The sequence below is a fragment of the Pleurodeles waltl genome, chromosome 12 (genome assembly GCF_031143425.1).
Source record: "Pleurodeles waltl isolate 20211129_DDA chromosome 12, aPleWal1.hap1.20221129, whole genome shotgun sequence".
NCBI classification, from domain to species: domain Eukaryota; kingdom Metazoa; phylum Chordata; class Amphibia; order Caudata; family Salamandridae; genus Pleurodeles; species Pleurodeles waltl.
Window position 1 is genome coordinate 131,417,490 of NC_090451.1, and position 17,338 is coordinate 131,434,827.

The window sequence follows — 17,338 nt, forward strand, 5'->3', positions numbered from 1 at the left end:
CAGAGTCAATGCCTTCTTAGTCCATACAATATATTGTTTAGTTTTCCCATATTGAAACTCAAGATCATGCATAAAGGCAACTCACATACACTAAAAATACAGAAACATGGAGATAAAATATATACATGTTGTAATGCTGTATACCGCCCCCCCCCAGCCCACACAGCACCGCATATAATGCCCGTATACCAGCTCTGAGCTGACATAGTACCGCATGTTGTAATGCCATATACCATCTCCCTGAGCCCACACGGTACTGCACGTAATGCCCGTATACCAGCTTTGACCTGACAGTACCGCCTGTAATGCCAGTATACCAGCTCCCTGAGCCCACACAGCACTGCAAATAATGTATACCAGCTCTCTGAGCCCACACGGCACTGCACGTAATGCCCGTATACCAGCTGAGCTGACAGCACCGCATGTGATGCCCGCATACCAGCTCTCTGAGCTGACAGTACCACATGATGTAATGCCAGTACAGTGGCTCTCTGAGCCCACGCGGTACCACATGTAATGTCCGTATACCAACTGAGCTCACACAATCACTCCTCAGTGCTACTTTGAAAGAAATGCCAACCTGCCGGAGTGACTACTGCCCCCTCATGGTTGTTGTTGATGATGATCACCCTGTAGACTATATCACTAAACGTATTGCTTTGCCATCGAGAAATTGTCGTGCAAGGTACGTTCTAGTTGAAGTTTTTAATTTGTCTAAAGTATTCTCTTAAACATAATTATGTTATAGTTTACATAAAATGAGAGAAAGACAGAGTTTTAACTTAAGTAGCAAAACATAAAGACTAATCTTATTTCAAAGTAATATGTGTCTTGTTTTGATTGAGTGCAGATCTGCTCAAGTGGGACTTTTTAGTGGAATCACTTTGAAGCTCTTACACTGAGTTATACAGAGTAGGTTTTCCCAGGCTTATATTACCAGACCTGAAATACTCTTTTGGCTGTATTTAATAAAGAAATGACATCCTGGGTAAGGGGATATGATTTTTTATGACAGAAGGAATGCAAATAACTTGTCTAGCCAGGGCTCACACTGATTCTCACATACCACCATTCAGTGATCAAACATTCGATGCACTGTTTTTGTCCTGAAAAACTGATGCGATGCGAGCCTTCCTGCCTGTCACCACACCCTTTCCCAGCTCGTCACGGGGTGAGAGGTCCCACCACGCCCTCTGGCAAGTTGGGAAAGGGTGGGGTGACAATGCTCTTCACTCCCTGATTGACGTGGAGGCTAAGCACTTCAGGGCTTGAAGAAAAACACCTGGGGCTAACTTAGCCCCTGCGTCATCAGGGGGTGAAGACTAGGCCTTGATGCTGGGTCTTTGCTGGGCTGATGACCTCACAGGCCTGTGAGATTATCAGCCCGGCAAATACACTCACTTTGGGCCTGCCTACAAGGGAGCCGTTGAAGCGAGCATATGATGTCACATTACTTCATTGGTCCAGCAACAATAATGCTGGTGTTGGGTGAGTGGGGGAGATAGTGCCCCCTGTTTTATAAAGTTTTATAGAGGTATTTTTTAATGTTAAAAAAATTATCGCTTTGTTTTTAAAGTGAGCGGAGCCCCGACACCCATGTACAGAAACCACCACTGCACGTGGCCCCTTCCTGCAGTCTTCAGCTTGTTTTATCCAGATGAATTCTGAGGAGACCGGAGTACAGAGTCTTTGTTTCCTCTTTCTAGGTCTTTTCCAGCTCTCTCATAGGGAGGCGTGTGGTCTGAGAACTATTAACTGGTTTGCTTACAAATAAAGGAATGTACAGTGTCCTACCTTCAGACACACCTAGGATTTGCATAAACAACTTTATCGCACTTCTAAGAATTTGGCCGTGACTATGCAAATATTTCTAGAGAAAAGGCTCCTGATAGCTTCACGTTCTCTTCTGCTGTATTAAATCACCATGTGCATCAAAATAGACACCCTGGTTTGAGGCTTTATCTTTAAATCACCTGCTGAACAACATGGTGTGCGTTTTAGCCGGCTCAGACGACAGCCGTGAAACTTATCCACAGAATAAATATACATTTCCGAGGAACATCCACACTGCCTAGTCAGCAGTGGCAGCTGGTGAGGTTTGTGAGTGGTGGGGCTGGGCTTAGCAGCGAGGGGGATGGGCGTGCGCATTTTTTCTGTGAGGTTAGTAGCAATTTTCCATTTCTTCTGCAAATCCTATTTAACAACATTGATACATTTAAAAAAAAAAAAAAAAATAGCTTTCATTGGCCTGGCAGACTTCACTTGTCCAGCAACAATAATGCTGGTGTTGGGTGAGTGTGGGAGATAGTGCCCCCTGTATTATAAAGTTTTATAGAGGTATTTTTTTAATTTAAAAAAAATAATTGCTTTGTTTTTAAAGGGGACGGAGCCCCAACACCCATGTACAGAAACCACCACTGCTAGTGAGAATTCTCTCACTTATGTTTTCAGAAAACCAAACTATTTTCATAGCTACACGCAGTGGTCTAAGTGCATCAAAAAAGTGCGGGGAACTGTGAACCTAAGTATTAGGGGGTCACAGTCATTGAGTATGGGACGAGGTCTAAGATATGCTTATTGTCCCTCCTTGGGGCAGTTTGGTTACCGCCTTGGCCATCTACCCTGTTACATGGATAATTGCACATTTGCCAATATGTTTGGCAGCCAGCTAACTTTTTTCCTTTTGTCTCTCCTTCACGCGGCCGTGACGCTCTGAATTGGCTCACTTATGTCAACTGTTCGCTTTTCATTTTCAATTTATGTGGCAAGAAAAGTCCAGTTAGGAATTTACAATGCTAATAGCGCTAACTCGAGCAAATGCGAGACCCATTGCATTGCAAAGCTGCCTGCAGTTGTAATGAGTTATCCGCCGCATTGGCCACCCTGCCTTCACTACCCTTCAATCTTGTTTTCTCCTGGCCCCAAATCCATTGCACTGTGTGTCCGATGCAGAGATGCTGCCCTTGAAATATTAGCAAATGCTGCTCATCCTGCTGCGACATTTGCGTCTCTTGCATAGCAGAAGTCAGCAGGCAGAAGATGGAAACCGAGCTAAACCGGCCTTAGCTTTAAGAGCTAAAGTACGCGCCAAACCCTGGAAACGTTTGTCATGAAGATTATGCTATAGCTGTTATGCAAAATTATAACAAAAAGCTTTAAAATTAGAAAAACTTCTTTAACGTTTGTTTTGATTTAGTAGACTATTGTCTTTTGCATACTATGGAACCTGTAGCTACACATCTGCATAAAGCTCTGATATCATCTGTATTATAAATGACAAATAAATATGACTGAGCGATATAAATTAGAATATTTCAATTACTTCTCCCTTTAAAGGCTTTGGCCTTGCCATGTGTGAGCCAAGCGACAGTTAAGTTTGTCACATAATTTATATATTTTGCAAATATGTTGGTTATATTTGGTGCAAATAACTATAATAGTGGGTGACCAAACAAGAGTAAATGGCGGTGCATGTCATATCCAATATATTTCCTATACTACTGATGCACTTAGATCACCCTCTGCTTCTTAATCGCAGTGACGAATCACTGAAAATCATGTACAATTTTAATATCTTGTTAACAGTAATTATAATTTACACACTTGTATTCTTGCACACTGGGGAACCGGACTGCGGTTGAAAAGATTTGTAAAATATTGAGTAGCACTGAGTTTTTTCTATCCAAAAGTGCCTGCCCTTATTGTAATTGCATGATAAATTTGTACACGCATCATCATTAATAGGGTGTTAAATCAGCACCTTTGGAATACACAGACTTCACTTAGTTAGGAGGATTGGCATGAACTGCTTAATGCACGTTCCCCACTATTTGCATGAGTGACCTATATAAATTATAGCTTTGATTGTAAGACGGATTGTATGAATAATTTGAAGTTTATAGAATTGCAGCCCTGAGGAAGTCATGGGGCACACCCCTGACAAAACACGTGTTATGTTGGATGTGTGCCTTATATGCATGTACATTATATTTGGAGCAACATTATAGTCTATCAAACTATGCCCAAATGAGATTTGATTAGCAGCCGCTCTTTTTAGGGTGGTAGGAGCTATATAAAACTGTTGTCACTCCAAGCGGTCCCTATGTTTGACAATCAAGGGGAATGAGGCGCATTCAAGTGAAGGGATTTGCTTACAGTGTAAACAGTTTGGTTGAGCCAGGAAGCCAGGATTTGAGCCCAGATGTCCCTAGCCTCAAGTCTGCAATGCAGCCACTGCACATAACTCCTCTCCCAGTTAACTCCTAAGAGTAATACGTTTCATTTAATGATTTCAGGAGGTAATTAGTAAACTGTGCTCAGTAGAGGTGATAAGCAAATTGTCTCATCTAAAGTTAGATAAATCGGACATATAATAAGTCTTTCTAAACATCAGAAAATATTTACTAGCAAAGGGGAAAATGCGGAAACAATAAGGAAGCAAATTACAAGAATGAACTACCAAGAATGAATGTGTTTCTGCTCTTCATCCTAGTGAGTTATGGATAAGGGAGCAAGAACAGTTTGTTACCAACAGGTGGCAGAGATCTGGCTGAGTTTGCGACGAGGATCCACGTTCACACTGGAGGAAGGAGGCTGCCGGCATTACTGAGATCCAGTCGCGCAGTACAAGTGCAACTATTTCAGTGAAAGGCAAGGAATGAGTATCAAAATACACTTGGCGATGGAGCAGAGAACTGTAGGTCAGCATAGCGAGGTCAAAACAGTGTGCTGGAGGATGAGCCTGCAGTTCGACAGAAGGCAATCTGTTTAGGTAGCCTCGAACCCTCATCTTTTACGGCAGTAATTCTCAAGCATCTAGAGACAATCAGTTTGCAGTGCGCGCAAACATACAAAGTGCCCTCTCTCGCGCCGTTGAATGCAGTTTCACCCCTTTGTTTGGTGACAAGCCCATGTACTACACTGTGCTGGTGCACGTATACAATATACGAGCGCCGATGTCCCCCTTGGAGCGATGAAATAACCCTGGAGGGAGCCAGTTCGAGTGACCGCTGTTTAAAGTAAACCTATACATGCACACTATGCACAGATACACTGAACCCCAGCTAACTATCCATAATATACTACCCACAATAAACACTGCGCACATGAATCCACCACCTGGCACATCTAAAGGCACACGCCGCACCACAAGCTACACACGTACAGCCTCTGTTGTACACGCTCTGAAAGACCGTATCCGTGCAGTGTATACATGCAGTATCTTGTGTGCACAGACATTCAGAACACCCAACACACGTGACGTACCTGCGCACACACCTGACACCGCTCTTGGCTCCCACACAGCACGCTTTATATTTAAGTGCAGTCGACGCTGCACACGGACACACTTCAGCATCTGAACGGAACACAGAACTCTCCTCACTTTACACCAATTCCACACATGTCCCAGCCTCTAAACAAATAAACACACAGGCATCCCACGCCACAGACAAGCGCACAAATCATGACACTTTTACAAGGATGCATACTCACCCAATGCCACCAAAACCCGAACCCATCACCTACACAGAACACCAAACTCTTCACAGGTATACAAAGGGTCCAGGAACTACGGCGCGACCGCACAGTGTTATTCACACACCACATATACATACCACGCGCCACACAAACACGAGCTACCATCCACACTTAAAATAGCCACCCCAAACACACGTTATCGCCCTCTCCAACAAATATGAACACCGCAGTATCATCTAAACACACGGAGTTCCCTCTGCACACACATGCGCTGCAGAGGCGACTGTGTCGCTCCGATGTTTTCCGAACCAGTTATGCTTGCTACACTTCCCACCCACCTTTCCGGTGCTGCAAGCCCGAGAAGGGTCATGTGACTCACAAAGCCCCTTCAACGCAGAGCTCGTCACTCACAGAAAATTGTGATCAGTGTCATTGGCTGGATGTGCCGTGACACCTTCTCATTGACACCTAAATGGGAAACACCAGGCGGAGGTCTGCTGCCCCCTCTGCACAATGTCTATTTTATTTAGTCTCCCATAGTATAGAAAGAGTGGTGACAATGAGACCATTAGGGTGAGTGGTGAGTACTCGTCAGTGAATTCCGCTCCACCGGTGGTTGGCAGAGTAGTTTTGCCAAACTAGAGGCAAAACTCCACCGGCGGAGCAGAGTATACTGACCACTCCTACACCACTTTGTATCCAATTGCATCTTCAAGCTCTTACAGTCTCGTCCGCACCCCCCACACACACGAAGCACAGTAGTAAAATCACCCATCTGAAAGTAGGACATCCTCCAAATAGATAAAAAAAATGGCTCTCAGTGCTAGTTCCTTTTTGACCAGTCTACGATTTACACAGTAAACTCACCATTTTTCGGAACCACCTGCAATCTGCTGCCCATACCTCAGACTAGTCCCCGCCCCCTTTCAAATACTTTCTGAAAGAGAGGAGCCAAGTAGTTGGACTGAAAGTTAACCTACCAGTCATACCAGCTCTTTCAGCATCCCCTAGGTTTCCTCCATCACACCGCTAACATTTTTGTAAAACCTTCATGGATGTCACCTCCCACATCCAATTCCACTTCTACACCAGTGTCATTCAACTCTACCTGAAGATCACTTGGCCCAAACAGTGTACCACGCTTGTATGGGCCTCAAGGTCTTTGAAACGTAGATAGTACTGCTTACTCCAAGAATGAAGTTCTAGTCTTTAGTCCATCTCCTAAAACAAATTGAATCCCTCTGTTCCCCAGCCACACAGCTAAATGCTATTTAATTATGCAGCGTAAAAAGACCTCTTTGCATTATCACCCCATTATTTTTAGACAGATTTATTTTGGGCTTTGTACACAGCGACCCTGCTAGCCAGGTCCCAGAGCAAGTGCTCCGACCCCTAAAAACTTTCCAAATTGGTTAAAAGGCCTAATTGGCACATTTAACGTACCTGGACGTCCCTTGTACACGCTACCCATTGACCAAGGGTCTGTAAGTTAAATGCCACTAGTGGAGTACAGTACTTGTTGTGCCACCACTAAAGTAACAAGCCAACAGGCCTTCAATCCTTCTTATGCAGCCTGAATGTCCAGTTTTAAAACTGCAAGATTGCCTAGGCAAACTAAAAAATTTCCGGGCCTAAACTTCCCTTTATCTTGCTTATAAGTCACCCTGAAAGTAGGCCCTAAAAGCCTGTAGGTCAAGGTGCATGGTATTTAAAAAGTAGGACATGCTTACTTGTGTTTAACATGTCATAGCAGTAAATATCTCCAAAGTTGTTTTTCGCAGTGGCAAGATTGGCTCTGCCATAGACAATCAGTTGTTTACATTATAACACCTTAAAATGGACATCTTCAGTTTGGGAACAGCTAGAACCATGATTTAAGGACTCACATTAATAGTAATTTAAAATCTAATGAGTCAGGTTTTTAATCACCATTTTGTCAGTGACACTTTCAGAAAATGTGCATTTTCCTGTCTAAGCCTCTAGTAGCCTTTCAGGGTTCCTCCCCAATTGTCACCTGGCAGAATGCTAGCCCCTGCAAGGAGAGGTCTATGGCTCACCAGGAAAGGGAGCAAAAGCGTCATGGGTGGGAGATGTGACCTATTCCCACAGGATGGCTTAGGGCAAGTGTCCACCAACTTCACCAGCTTCACAGGGGCATCCCCTGTCATAGGCAGAAGCAACACCTCAGCCTGCCCTTGTACCAGTAGCCAGAGTGGCATCAATGTGATGGGAAAACCTGTTTCAGAACTGGTTTGAAGGAGGAGTTCCTCAGTTCACTAAACACCTAAGGGGTGTGCCCAGAACTCTGATCATGGGAAGAAAAGTTCTGCCTTGTTGAATTTTGGCAAAGTACTGTGCAACTGTTAAGGGTCAAACCACTTGGAAACCAAGAAAGTGGCTATAGTGGCCCCTGAGAATTGACCACCCCCATTGGCCATGCAGTTTCCCCTAGCCACAAAGGAGTGTCAGGCATAAAGGTGGCAATTCTGGGTTTCTTCTTCAGACCACTTCTGGATCTATAGAAGACAGAAGAACTGCACCTGTTTTGAACCGGTGGAGAAACACCCCAAGGGCTGGACCTACTCCCACTTGTACCCAAGACTGAAGAGTGGGCTTCAAGTGCTCCTTGGCTTGCTGGATCGATTTATAACAGCTGGCTTTTGGGATGGAAATGCAAACCACCAGAGGCAAGATAATGGGGAAGAGACCAGTAGCAAATATGAGATGAAATGATTAGTAAGAAATTCCTGGAACTAAGAAGTGATGAAGATGGTGTGTGGAGCCCTCTAAGGGGGCAAAAGATGCAGGCTAGGAAATATAGTAGATAGTGAATGTAGTGAACCAAATGTAAAGCTCAATGAGCATGCAAGTTAACACAAAGCATCTACCAGGGAAGACTGCATCTCACCAGAAGTATGGGGAAAAAAGTGAACCAGTGTCCACATCAGCTCAAGTATGAGATTCTGCATGTGAAAAGAAATCCAAGCCGAGAGGGACAGGATGTGCCACTGGACGATGGAAGGGTTGGGAGAAGTCAGGATCGATCCAGTTCATAGAATGGTTCACAAATTGACACTATACAAGTTATATCCAGATTTAACAAGTAAACCAGGAAAGACCAAGTGTTGGGTTTGATACAGTCATCAGGACTGAAAGTGGCACATGAAATCAGATCAGAGGGTCAGCATAGGAAGAACAGCCATGACCAAAACACAACAAGAGGACGAATGAGCAAAACTAGAAATGGGGAAAACAGGAAAGCAGCGGTAACCACGTGTAAAAACAGGGGTAAAGTGGTGAGGAACTAGGGCGACACAATCTTTTGCCTCAATGCAGTGATATAACACATTTCAGTGAATGCAACATGCAAAGTGACACGTGAGTTGTTTAAAGAAGCATTATCTTTTCTTTCTCCACATACCCAGGCTCAATTGTAACCGACTTATGTAACAATTTAATGAATTCTGGAATTTTAGTCTCCATTTATTTCAGGAAAGCAATGCATCCGATAGCAGGGATTTGCAAATTCGAAGTACAGACATGGATACAGAGTTTGGTATGGATGGATGGAGCAACCTGGCAAACCAAGCTAAATCATCTGTTAATATTGAAGATATTAAAGGTACTTTATTTCACTGATGCATGTGTATCATTATGGCAAAGAGGCTAAAGTCTGGTTTGATACACAGAGTATGGCATGTTACCAGCACGTTTGTCTTCCAACCATGGCGATTATTGAACGACAGACTGAGTAATTCTCTGCTGTGCAGGCATATGCATAGGTGCGTCATCTTTGTCACGTTGTGTGTTTTTATGCATTCTCTCTAACAAATTGCTCGTCAATATGGTGAAGTGTGCATAACCTTAGTTTTGTTGATGGTTACTTACATCCACCTGAATCTATCTCTTGTTCTCACGTCTTTCACCTCAATCACTACAGACCCAGAGTAACATTTTCGCCAATGATCACCTGTAAAGGCACGTGGACACAAGTACACATTTCTAAATAGCTCTAAGAAAAAGGACACATTTTGTGGTAATGTCTCGAATTTGAAAAGCTTGTTTATTAAAGGCTCTTACAAACAGGAACAGATAATCAGCGTGCCTGCATTTGCATACACAATATTGTTCGCGCTGTTATTTCGTGAATGGTGACAAATTTGCAGCAAATACACATCACTTCCTCTTAACGAATCGATCTTTCAAACCTAGAGGAACAGGGAAATCTCTGGTTTCTTCATCTTTTAAGTTCTTCTAAGGCAGATGTATAGAAGATGCCAGGTGTCAATTAGCTCTTTTTTGTATACAAAATGCATTGCTTTCTGTGAATGCTTCTCTTGCTGAACTTGAACTATTCCAAAAACAGGCGGTTTCTGTTTTTAGTTCCTGCAACACTAGAGCCCTTGAAGTGACCCCTGACCAAGGTCCAGTGATGCTAATACTTGACCGGTCAGAATCTAGAACAGAGTGGGATGGGAGCCAAGAGATGCAATTTCCTTACTAGGAAAGATCGTGGGATGTTCTTGCTGGTTGTTTAGTTATATGGAGACGCTGTTCTCAACCACTTTGGGGTTCAGGTAGGTGTACTTGAGAGGCAAGGATTTGTTTCTGCTTTCAATCTCGGCAGATATCTGAGAAAGGCGTTCCTGGAAAGCCTTGATGCACCGTTTGGGTTCCTCTTCTGTAAAAAGTTCGTCAGGGAATGTGCCTAAAGGCCTCTAAGGAAAAAAATAAATGTAATTTTATAAATAAATAGAATACATTAGGGAAACAAACAAAAGCAAGGGACACTGGTGAATATTTAAGGGATCATGTTAGTTTAGAATAGCCTAACATGGAATCAACCTTACTTGCCTCTCAGCTCCTTGTGCTGCTCAGTGGTTCTCTTACCTTTTAGCTCACGCTAAGATATCACCACTGATCCCATGACAACTCTTGGTCTCTCAAGGGTCTACCCTTGGCCAGTTACTATTCTTTTTATAAGCCAGCTCCCTTCAATGGCACTTCCTTGGCTTCTAGTATCACCTTTACACGGTCTGTACAAATATCTTTTCACAACCTCTACACATGAATCTGACTGCATCTCTGATCAGATGTTGGATTAGTCTTATGTCTCTCGTTTAGCTCCCCACAAGCTGCGGTTCTTCACTTTCTCTCCACCTCCACGCCGACATCCCAGTGTCCATTTCTATAGACTTTCATTAAGACAGCTAAACTTTCTCATACTCGGCTAGAAACCTTGGGGTTCACACTAAATCTTCTATCACAGAAACTGCAGCACAGAACCACATGTTAAATATAAGAAAAATAGCCACGTCTCCTTTTTCATACTAGCAAGTCACAAACTAATTCACAAATAGTTGTAAACGACTACCTACTCAATGGCCACCCTAAAAAGCCCTGTTATCCACTAGACCGGGTACGGAACTGTGCCTCCAAAGACTTACACAACCTGCCAGGGCACAATTTCACCACTCCCTTTTGCACAAGGCTGGGTTGCTCTTGTCGAAAATCGACCCTCTATAAATCCTTCAAAATCACATATAAAGTGGCCACAGTACCTCTCCAGATCAGCTTTCCAGTGGCGTGCGCGGCTACACTCCCCCCTCAGAACTCACTGGTTACACCCAACCCACAGCGTACAGCACCTACATTCCATTTGCACCATTCTAGTCTCCATCACTGGAGCACACTGATTCCAAAGAATGCCTCCCACTCAAAAATCACTCTAAAATACCACCCAATAAGTCTGTAAAAGCAATTAAAGCACACTGATAAAATTGTAAATAGGTTTACCTTGATACTAAGTATAATTGTATTGTTGGTGTGTTGCATTCTCCATTACAAAAGCAGCTGTTTAGTTTGAAGAGTGAATCACCTTTCTGGTTTATTTATTCCCTCATACTCTACCTACATAACACTCCACCTTACAGAAGAAACCGTTGGACAAAATGTCATGCCAGTTATTCTTAAGTAAACAACTCACGAGTGGGTACTGTTTAACCTCAATTTAGAACTCCTAACATGTGCAAGGAGAGAATAGGATGCTTACCATGTCACCAGGCTCGGTACTCAGGAGCCGGACAGTCACCATTGAGCTGGCAGTAGTGCCCACCTCGGGCAAGATCTCCAGGACACTTTCCAGGGTTGCTCTACCTTTGGTCTTCGGAGGAGGCTTTCGCATTGAACTGGGACTGTTCGGCATCCAGCCAAGGAAATCAAACTATCGTGGCAGAAGCCAGAAAGAAAGAAAAGTTATCTTAATTAAATAGATTTATGTAGCACCAACAGACTCAGGGTGGTCAGTGTGATATAGGAAAAAATGATTTCACTAGAAAAGCCTACATATGCTACATCAACAATTATTCCTAGACAAACAAGAGCTCAGGACAGGAATCCTCGTTTGCTGGGTATATCACCGTTGGCGAGAAGTTTGGAAAAGTATCTGCTTTAGTCAGGAGCATGAATGTCAGTTTCTATACAAGGAATTATCAGACCAGGGAGTATTTCTAAAATGATATGAACAATGAGTCCCTGCTTAAGGCATCCTCTCCCAGCTGGTACCGTACCATCTTTCAAAACAGGTCCTGGTTACTAGAGTGCAAAGGGGAATAACACCTGCATAATGACCCACCGTGAGTAAAGGCTGTCCAGATTGTCTACATTCAGATTTGCACCAAATGTGCACCACGCAAATTAGTCAAGACATAAGGAATCCTGAACTTTCCCATCCAGAGCAATAGCCTCGGGTAAACCTCTGGACTGCCTCAGGTCAACTTCCAATGTAACTCACTAGGTGCTTTACTGATCCCTTGTACAGATGTATGTGTGTGAGATTTATATCTGTCTCCCCTAGTCTCGAGATCACAATGTACAGACACCATACCACTGCTTGTTCTTAAACACCTTTAAGATGTAAATGGTACAGATGAGTTTTCTAGACTAACACTCCTTTGGTTATCTTCCCCCCACCACCTACAGTACCAGAAGCATTCACAATTACCTGCCCACTGTTGACAGCAGCATGCTGAGCGGAACTTGTGAAAATGATCATAGTGAGATACTTGATCAATTCAGGGCGTGTCTGTAGATAAGATGGCACTCCTGAAAGAAAAATACCACAAAAAATTTAGGAAGACACATTTAACTGTTAGATCCTGTGCATCAAGGATCACCAGCAGATAGGCCTGCAGGTGTGGTTGAAACGGTGTGGAGTATTTAATTTTGGCAAAGTTACTACAGATTTACATTAAGGTGCTATAATCCAGTGGCAAGGACTGCATTGTTGAAAAGGTTTTCTGAGTTCTATTACATTGAAAAGGGGTATAGAATTAGATAAGATTGGGTTCAGAACCCAAATTTAGCTTTTTAATAGGATTTTTTAAAAAATGCAGTGTATAGAAACGTTTCGATTCTTAACTTTGGATGGCACTTTGAGATGGACTGTGAAATCAAAGGTTTTAGGAGCTTACATGCTTAATGTTGTGAGTCCGCTATCAAGCCATAATGGTGACAATGTGAATGGGGAGGATGAACAAACACTTGGTGACAAGTTCAAGCAATCATACCCGAGGACTCCCTTTCCAGGAAGCCTTCTTTGAAGATCTCCCTCACCCACGCTTGAAGCTCCTGGTCCTTCTGGATACTCTCATCACTCTTATAGTAGAAGTCCACAATGCCAGACACATAGCTAAGAGAAAATGGAGTAGTGTCAGTAGGTGAAGGACCATATGCAACACCTCCAGATCAAGCACTACCTCTTACTACAGAGAAAGTAAGCATTGTACACCTCACATTTTTCAGCATGTGTTTATAAGTCAACAGTGTAACAGTAGTTCGGCTTGTGTGTCTTACAGAGAGACACCTTCTTGGGTCAGCAGACCACCATGTCTAAGCACCTTTTTCAATGCAGCTTCTTTCCCTAAAAAGGAAACACGGATGCATTTAAAAGTTTTATTTTTTGAAAATGTTCATATTTGGGACTGGTTTCCATGGACCACCTCTTATTCCCCTAACAATATTTTTAAGTTCACAAAACGAACTGGGGGGTGGTGGGGTGGAGGGGGAGGTCCTCTGGCATGAGATTATACTTCATTACCCATTTATAAGAGTAAAACCTTCAGTTATGAGCAAGTTGACCCAATCCATCTAATCCAGAGAAAAGTCCACATTTATGAAGTCTTGGTGCAGCACAGCAGGTGATCTTGATGCGCTTCCCTGCTTGGAAAGGGCAGGAATGCACTGCATCTGTGATAGAGCAGACCTATCCGTTACAACTGCGGTGGCAACATTTGGCTGTCTAGTGCTAACAGAGGCACTCTTGAACCATGCACTGTCTGCAGAATTGTTTTTGTGCATGAAGAGACTCCTTCCTGCACAAAAAGATTCCAGGTGTTCTTTCTTTTTCAATATATGCTGCATTTGTATCACATGTAGAAAACGGAAAGAATGAGGAGAAATTAACATATTTCTGCCCATTGCACCTCCACTGGATAGGTGTGTGATTTTGGTAAGTCCCCAGGTTCACAGGCTCTCAAATCAGGAGATTGATCAAACTTCATGGGTGTTGCAAGGAAAAACCCACTGCAGTGCACATGGAACACCTCCCTGTTGCAAAGTAAGGAAACTCAGCGACTTGCGCGGTCTTGCCTTACTCCATATTTATGAGGCCTTTCAAAGCCACATCAGGTGTCTTTGCTTGACCTAAGATATATTTGAGGGGTTTGCGCTCCCCTTGCAATACTAAGTTACAGATTAGAAGCACAAGCCTCTAATAAATATGCTCCCAAGTGTCTGATCTTTGAGTATACATGTAGAGTAGCCACATTAACACTGCGGTATCAAGTGGAGGTGTGATCAGTGTACATCACAGGGGAAGTTGGGGGTCAAATGTACAAACTCAAATGTTCAAATACTGAGTTAATTTACATTTTAGGAATCAGCAAATTTACTGACCCCTAAAATGGGATTATGAACCCATTATGATTAACTGTTTGGAAGGGGCTTGTTATAGGTGTCCCTTTTAATTTCCTCATCAGTACAAAATGACTGAAATCTGGATGCAAGACATTTAAAAATTTGACTCCTGATTTGAGGTGGGGCCTGCAGTCAGCCGAAAACACCTTGCCTGCTCCCCAAATTAAGATATCCGCACAAGAGAGTAGGAGCTATAAAAAGGGAGTCTTTGCAAAGAGCACTGGTCATTTCCACTCTCCCCGGAGAATGATTAACCGTAACGGAGGATGTTGAAAACAAAGATGGTTTGCTGTGCAAGGAAAGATTCTCTTTGGAGGATAGGACATGAACAAAGAAAAACAAATTTCACTTTTAAGGGTCTTCGGAAATCATTTTTTTTGTCCTGCATGCAAAACTGTTTGCCAGGCAGCTTGAGTGTTATATGTTAGATTCAGTTCACAGTTACAGGACTGGGTGTGTTCCATGGAACTATGAAAGTTGAGCAAGTCAGGCCTTTACACAGCTAGTGCCTTGATTAAACCCAAGTTTGGCACCTGTCTTGGTACACTTCACAACTTCTATACAGGGTGTTGATGTTGTAATATCACTGGGGCACCCTTTTGTATTTGGCTAAGGAGAACATGCACCTTGCTCTGTGTTCCACTCTATTCAAGACGGTTTTAAATGTTTTGCCTCAGCAAACATAACCATGTACGCTCAGTGAGGAACTCTTCCATGGTAGTAACGCAAGCCCTCGGAGCATGGCTTCAAGGTAAGGATACATCCCTCAAGTGTACCATTCCTGAAAAGGAACTGACCTTTCACTGGGCCAAGACTGACAGATGGCTGCAAAAGTTTATGAAATGGACTTTCCCTGGTAAAAGCGAAGGTCTATTGGCAGCTGCTGGTTTAAAAAAAAAAAAAAAAAAAAAAAAAAAAAAGCCTAGATCTAGCATTTTACTCTTTCCACATGTAGGACATGGATCGGGAACATATATGGGTATGGCAAGTAACACACTAGAGCGATGGAAGGTGAAGAGAAGTTTATTGAATCTAACACCCCAGCCAGAGAACATCACTAATCCAGCCATCAGGATTCACCTGATGGAATGTTGGTAAGAAACATTGTAAATAGAGCCATTAGGGTTTGGGGGGAGGGGGGAAACCAGGACAAAGGAGGAACCATTACAGGAGATACTACACATCCCCCTTTAGTTACTTAACAAGGAGAGGGTCTATGCAAGGAAGGCAAAATGGGAGGGGAGAGGTGCTTGCATAGAGGATAAGAGCATGGTTAACCACAGATGAGGAAGAGAAGGGGTGGATACAATAACCTGAACAGGGGAGATGCAGTGCATGAAGAAAATTATTACTGTTCACATACATCTTGTGGGCTGTATAGGGTGGGAAAGTAATGTCATTACAGATCTATGCCACACGTAGAAACCATAGTATAAACACAACTTTGAAGAGTAGTTCATTGTGCCTTCTAATGTGAACAGTCTCAGGCATAGTCCCTCAAATATCATTATGGTCTGATGGGTTGTGTTCATACTCTAAAAGGAAATCTCCCTGAGTTGTCCTGGTTTTGAAGTGACTGATGACCAAACAGTACCACATAGTTTGTCTTTGTGATTGACATTGTGGCTGGATGTATTCATGACCATAGAGTGGCTGAGTAAATCTATTGTTTCTAGATTATATATCCTGCCATCATCACTTTTCATAGCATTGCAAAATAGTTTGACTTCTATTATGGCTTTCACTCATTATGAGTCTTTTGCACACCCAGTGGGAGCTTTAATCTTTACCAAGTTTCCTACTGCAATCTTCAGCCTCTTAGCATGATTTTCTCGGTCATACTTCTCATCCCTTGATATTTGATTTCCAGCTGTCTCCATGGCTGCCTAGCATTTACATCAATCCATCCCTTTTCCTATTTCACCCATGGCAGGAATGGACGCAAATTAGGTTTCATTCCTGTTAATAATGCAAAGTGTGTTTTCAGGGTGTTTTTGTGAGGTGAAATTCAATATCTCTATTGACAATCTCAGTTTTCCAATTAAGATTGTTGATTATAGCCAACTCAATTCCTTCCTTTAAAGTCTTGTTAAACAGTTCTACTGCTCCACTAGCTTCTGGGTGGTATAGTGCTGGTCATAAATATGTAATGCCATTCTGCTATAGGAATGTTTGCATTGCCTTAGAGCAAAATTATACTCCATAATCAGTATTTGAGGGTAATCCTCTCTCAATTATCTAACAATTTTGTAACACTGCTGTAGCTAATGTTGGAGGTAATGTTTCGATTTCAGACCACCTTGAGTACAGATCGATTAAGACTGATGTGGTGTGTGGCATTTTCACCTGCCAAAGCACTGATCTTCAGAGTCAATTCATCCCAGGGGTGCTTTGAGAGCTTGCATATGTGCATGGGTGGTTTCCTTTAGATAACATTGTCACTTGTTGCATGGTACACACTCCCTTATGCACCTTTCAATTTGAATGTTCATTCTTGGTCTTTCTTTTGTCTTGGACATGCCAAAATGACCTTTGTGTGCTCTGTTAATGAGTTGTTGTCTCAAGTTCCTGGGGAGAGGGGGCAGAGGAATACATTTAGTGCCTCTGAATAGACACTAGTCATGTTTTGCTAATTCATCTTAAAAGCACCAAACTGCTCTTAATTCTTCTTTGATGGCATTCTTCATTGGCCATTTACTGTTCATATATTTTAAGACCATTTTCAGAGTCTCATCCTCCCCGAGGTTAATATTCCCCATTCGGTTGGTTATCACACCTTCAGATATCATGTACACATTCGAAAAGGCTACCTCTTCCACATCACTTTGGGGAGTTTCACCTAAGATACTTTTTGCGCTGGGAAGTAGTCTGGAAAGACAATCCA

The 17,338-nt window shown here is 42.9% G+C and overlaps 1 protein-coding gene across 3 annotated transcripts in view; it reads right to left on the bottom strand.

Moving 5' to 3' along the window:
* Positions 1–9,522: 9,522 nt before the first annotated feature.
* Positions 9,523–17,338, bottom strand: part of LOC138267488 (hydroperoxide isomerase ALOXE3-like) — a 261,482-nt gene continuing 253,666 nt past the window's right edge. For 2 of the 3 annotated variants that reach the window (XM_069216473.1, XM_069216472.1), the window contains exons 11-14: positions 13,047–13,168; positions 12,482–12,582; positions 11,531–11,701; positions 9,810–10,196 (exon numbers count right to left, since the gene is read on the bottom strand). In XM_069216473.1, the coding sequence (XP_069072574.1) occupies positions 10,017–10,196; positions 11,531–11,701; positions 12,482–12,582; positions 13,047–13,168 (574 nt within the window). In that variant the 3' untranslated portion in view covers positions 9,810–10,016. Of the gene's footprint in view, positions 10,197–11,530; positions 11,702–12,481; positions 12,583–13,046; positions 13,169–17,338 lie in introns of all 3 variants that reach the window. The other variant, XM_069216474.1, reaches the window with a different exon arrangement.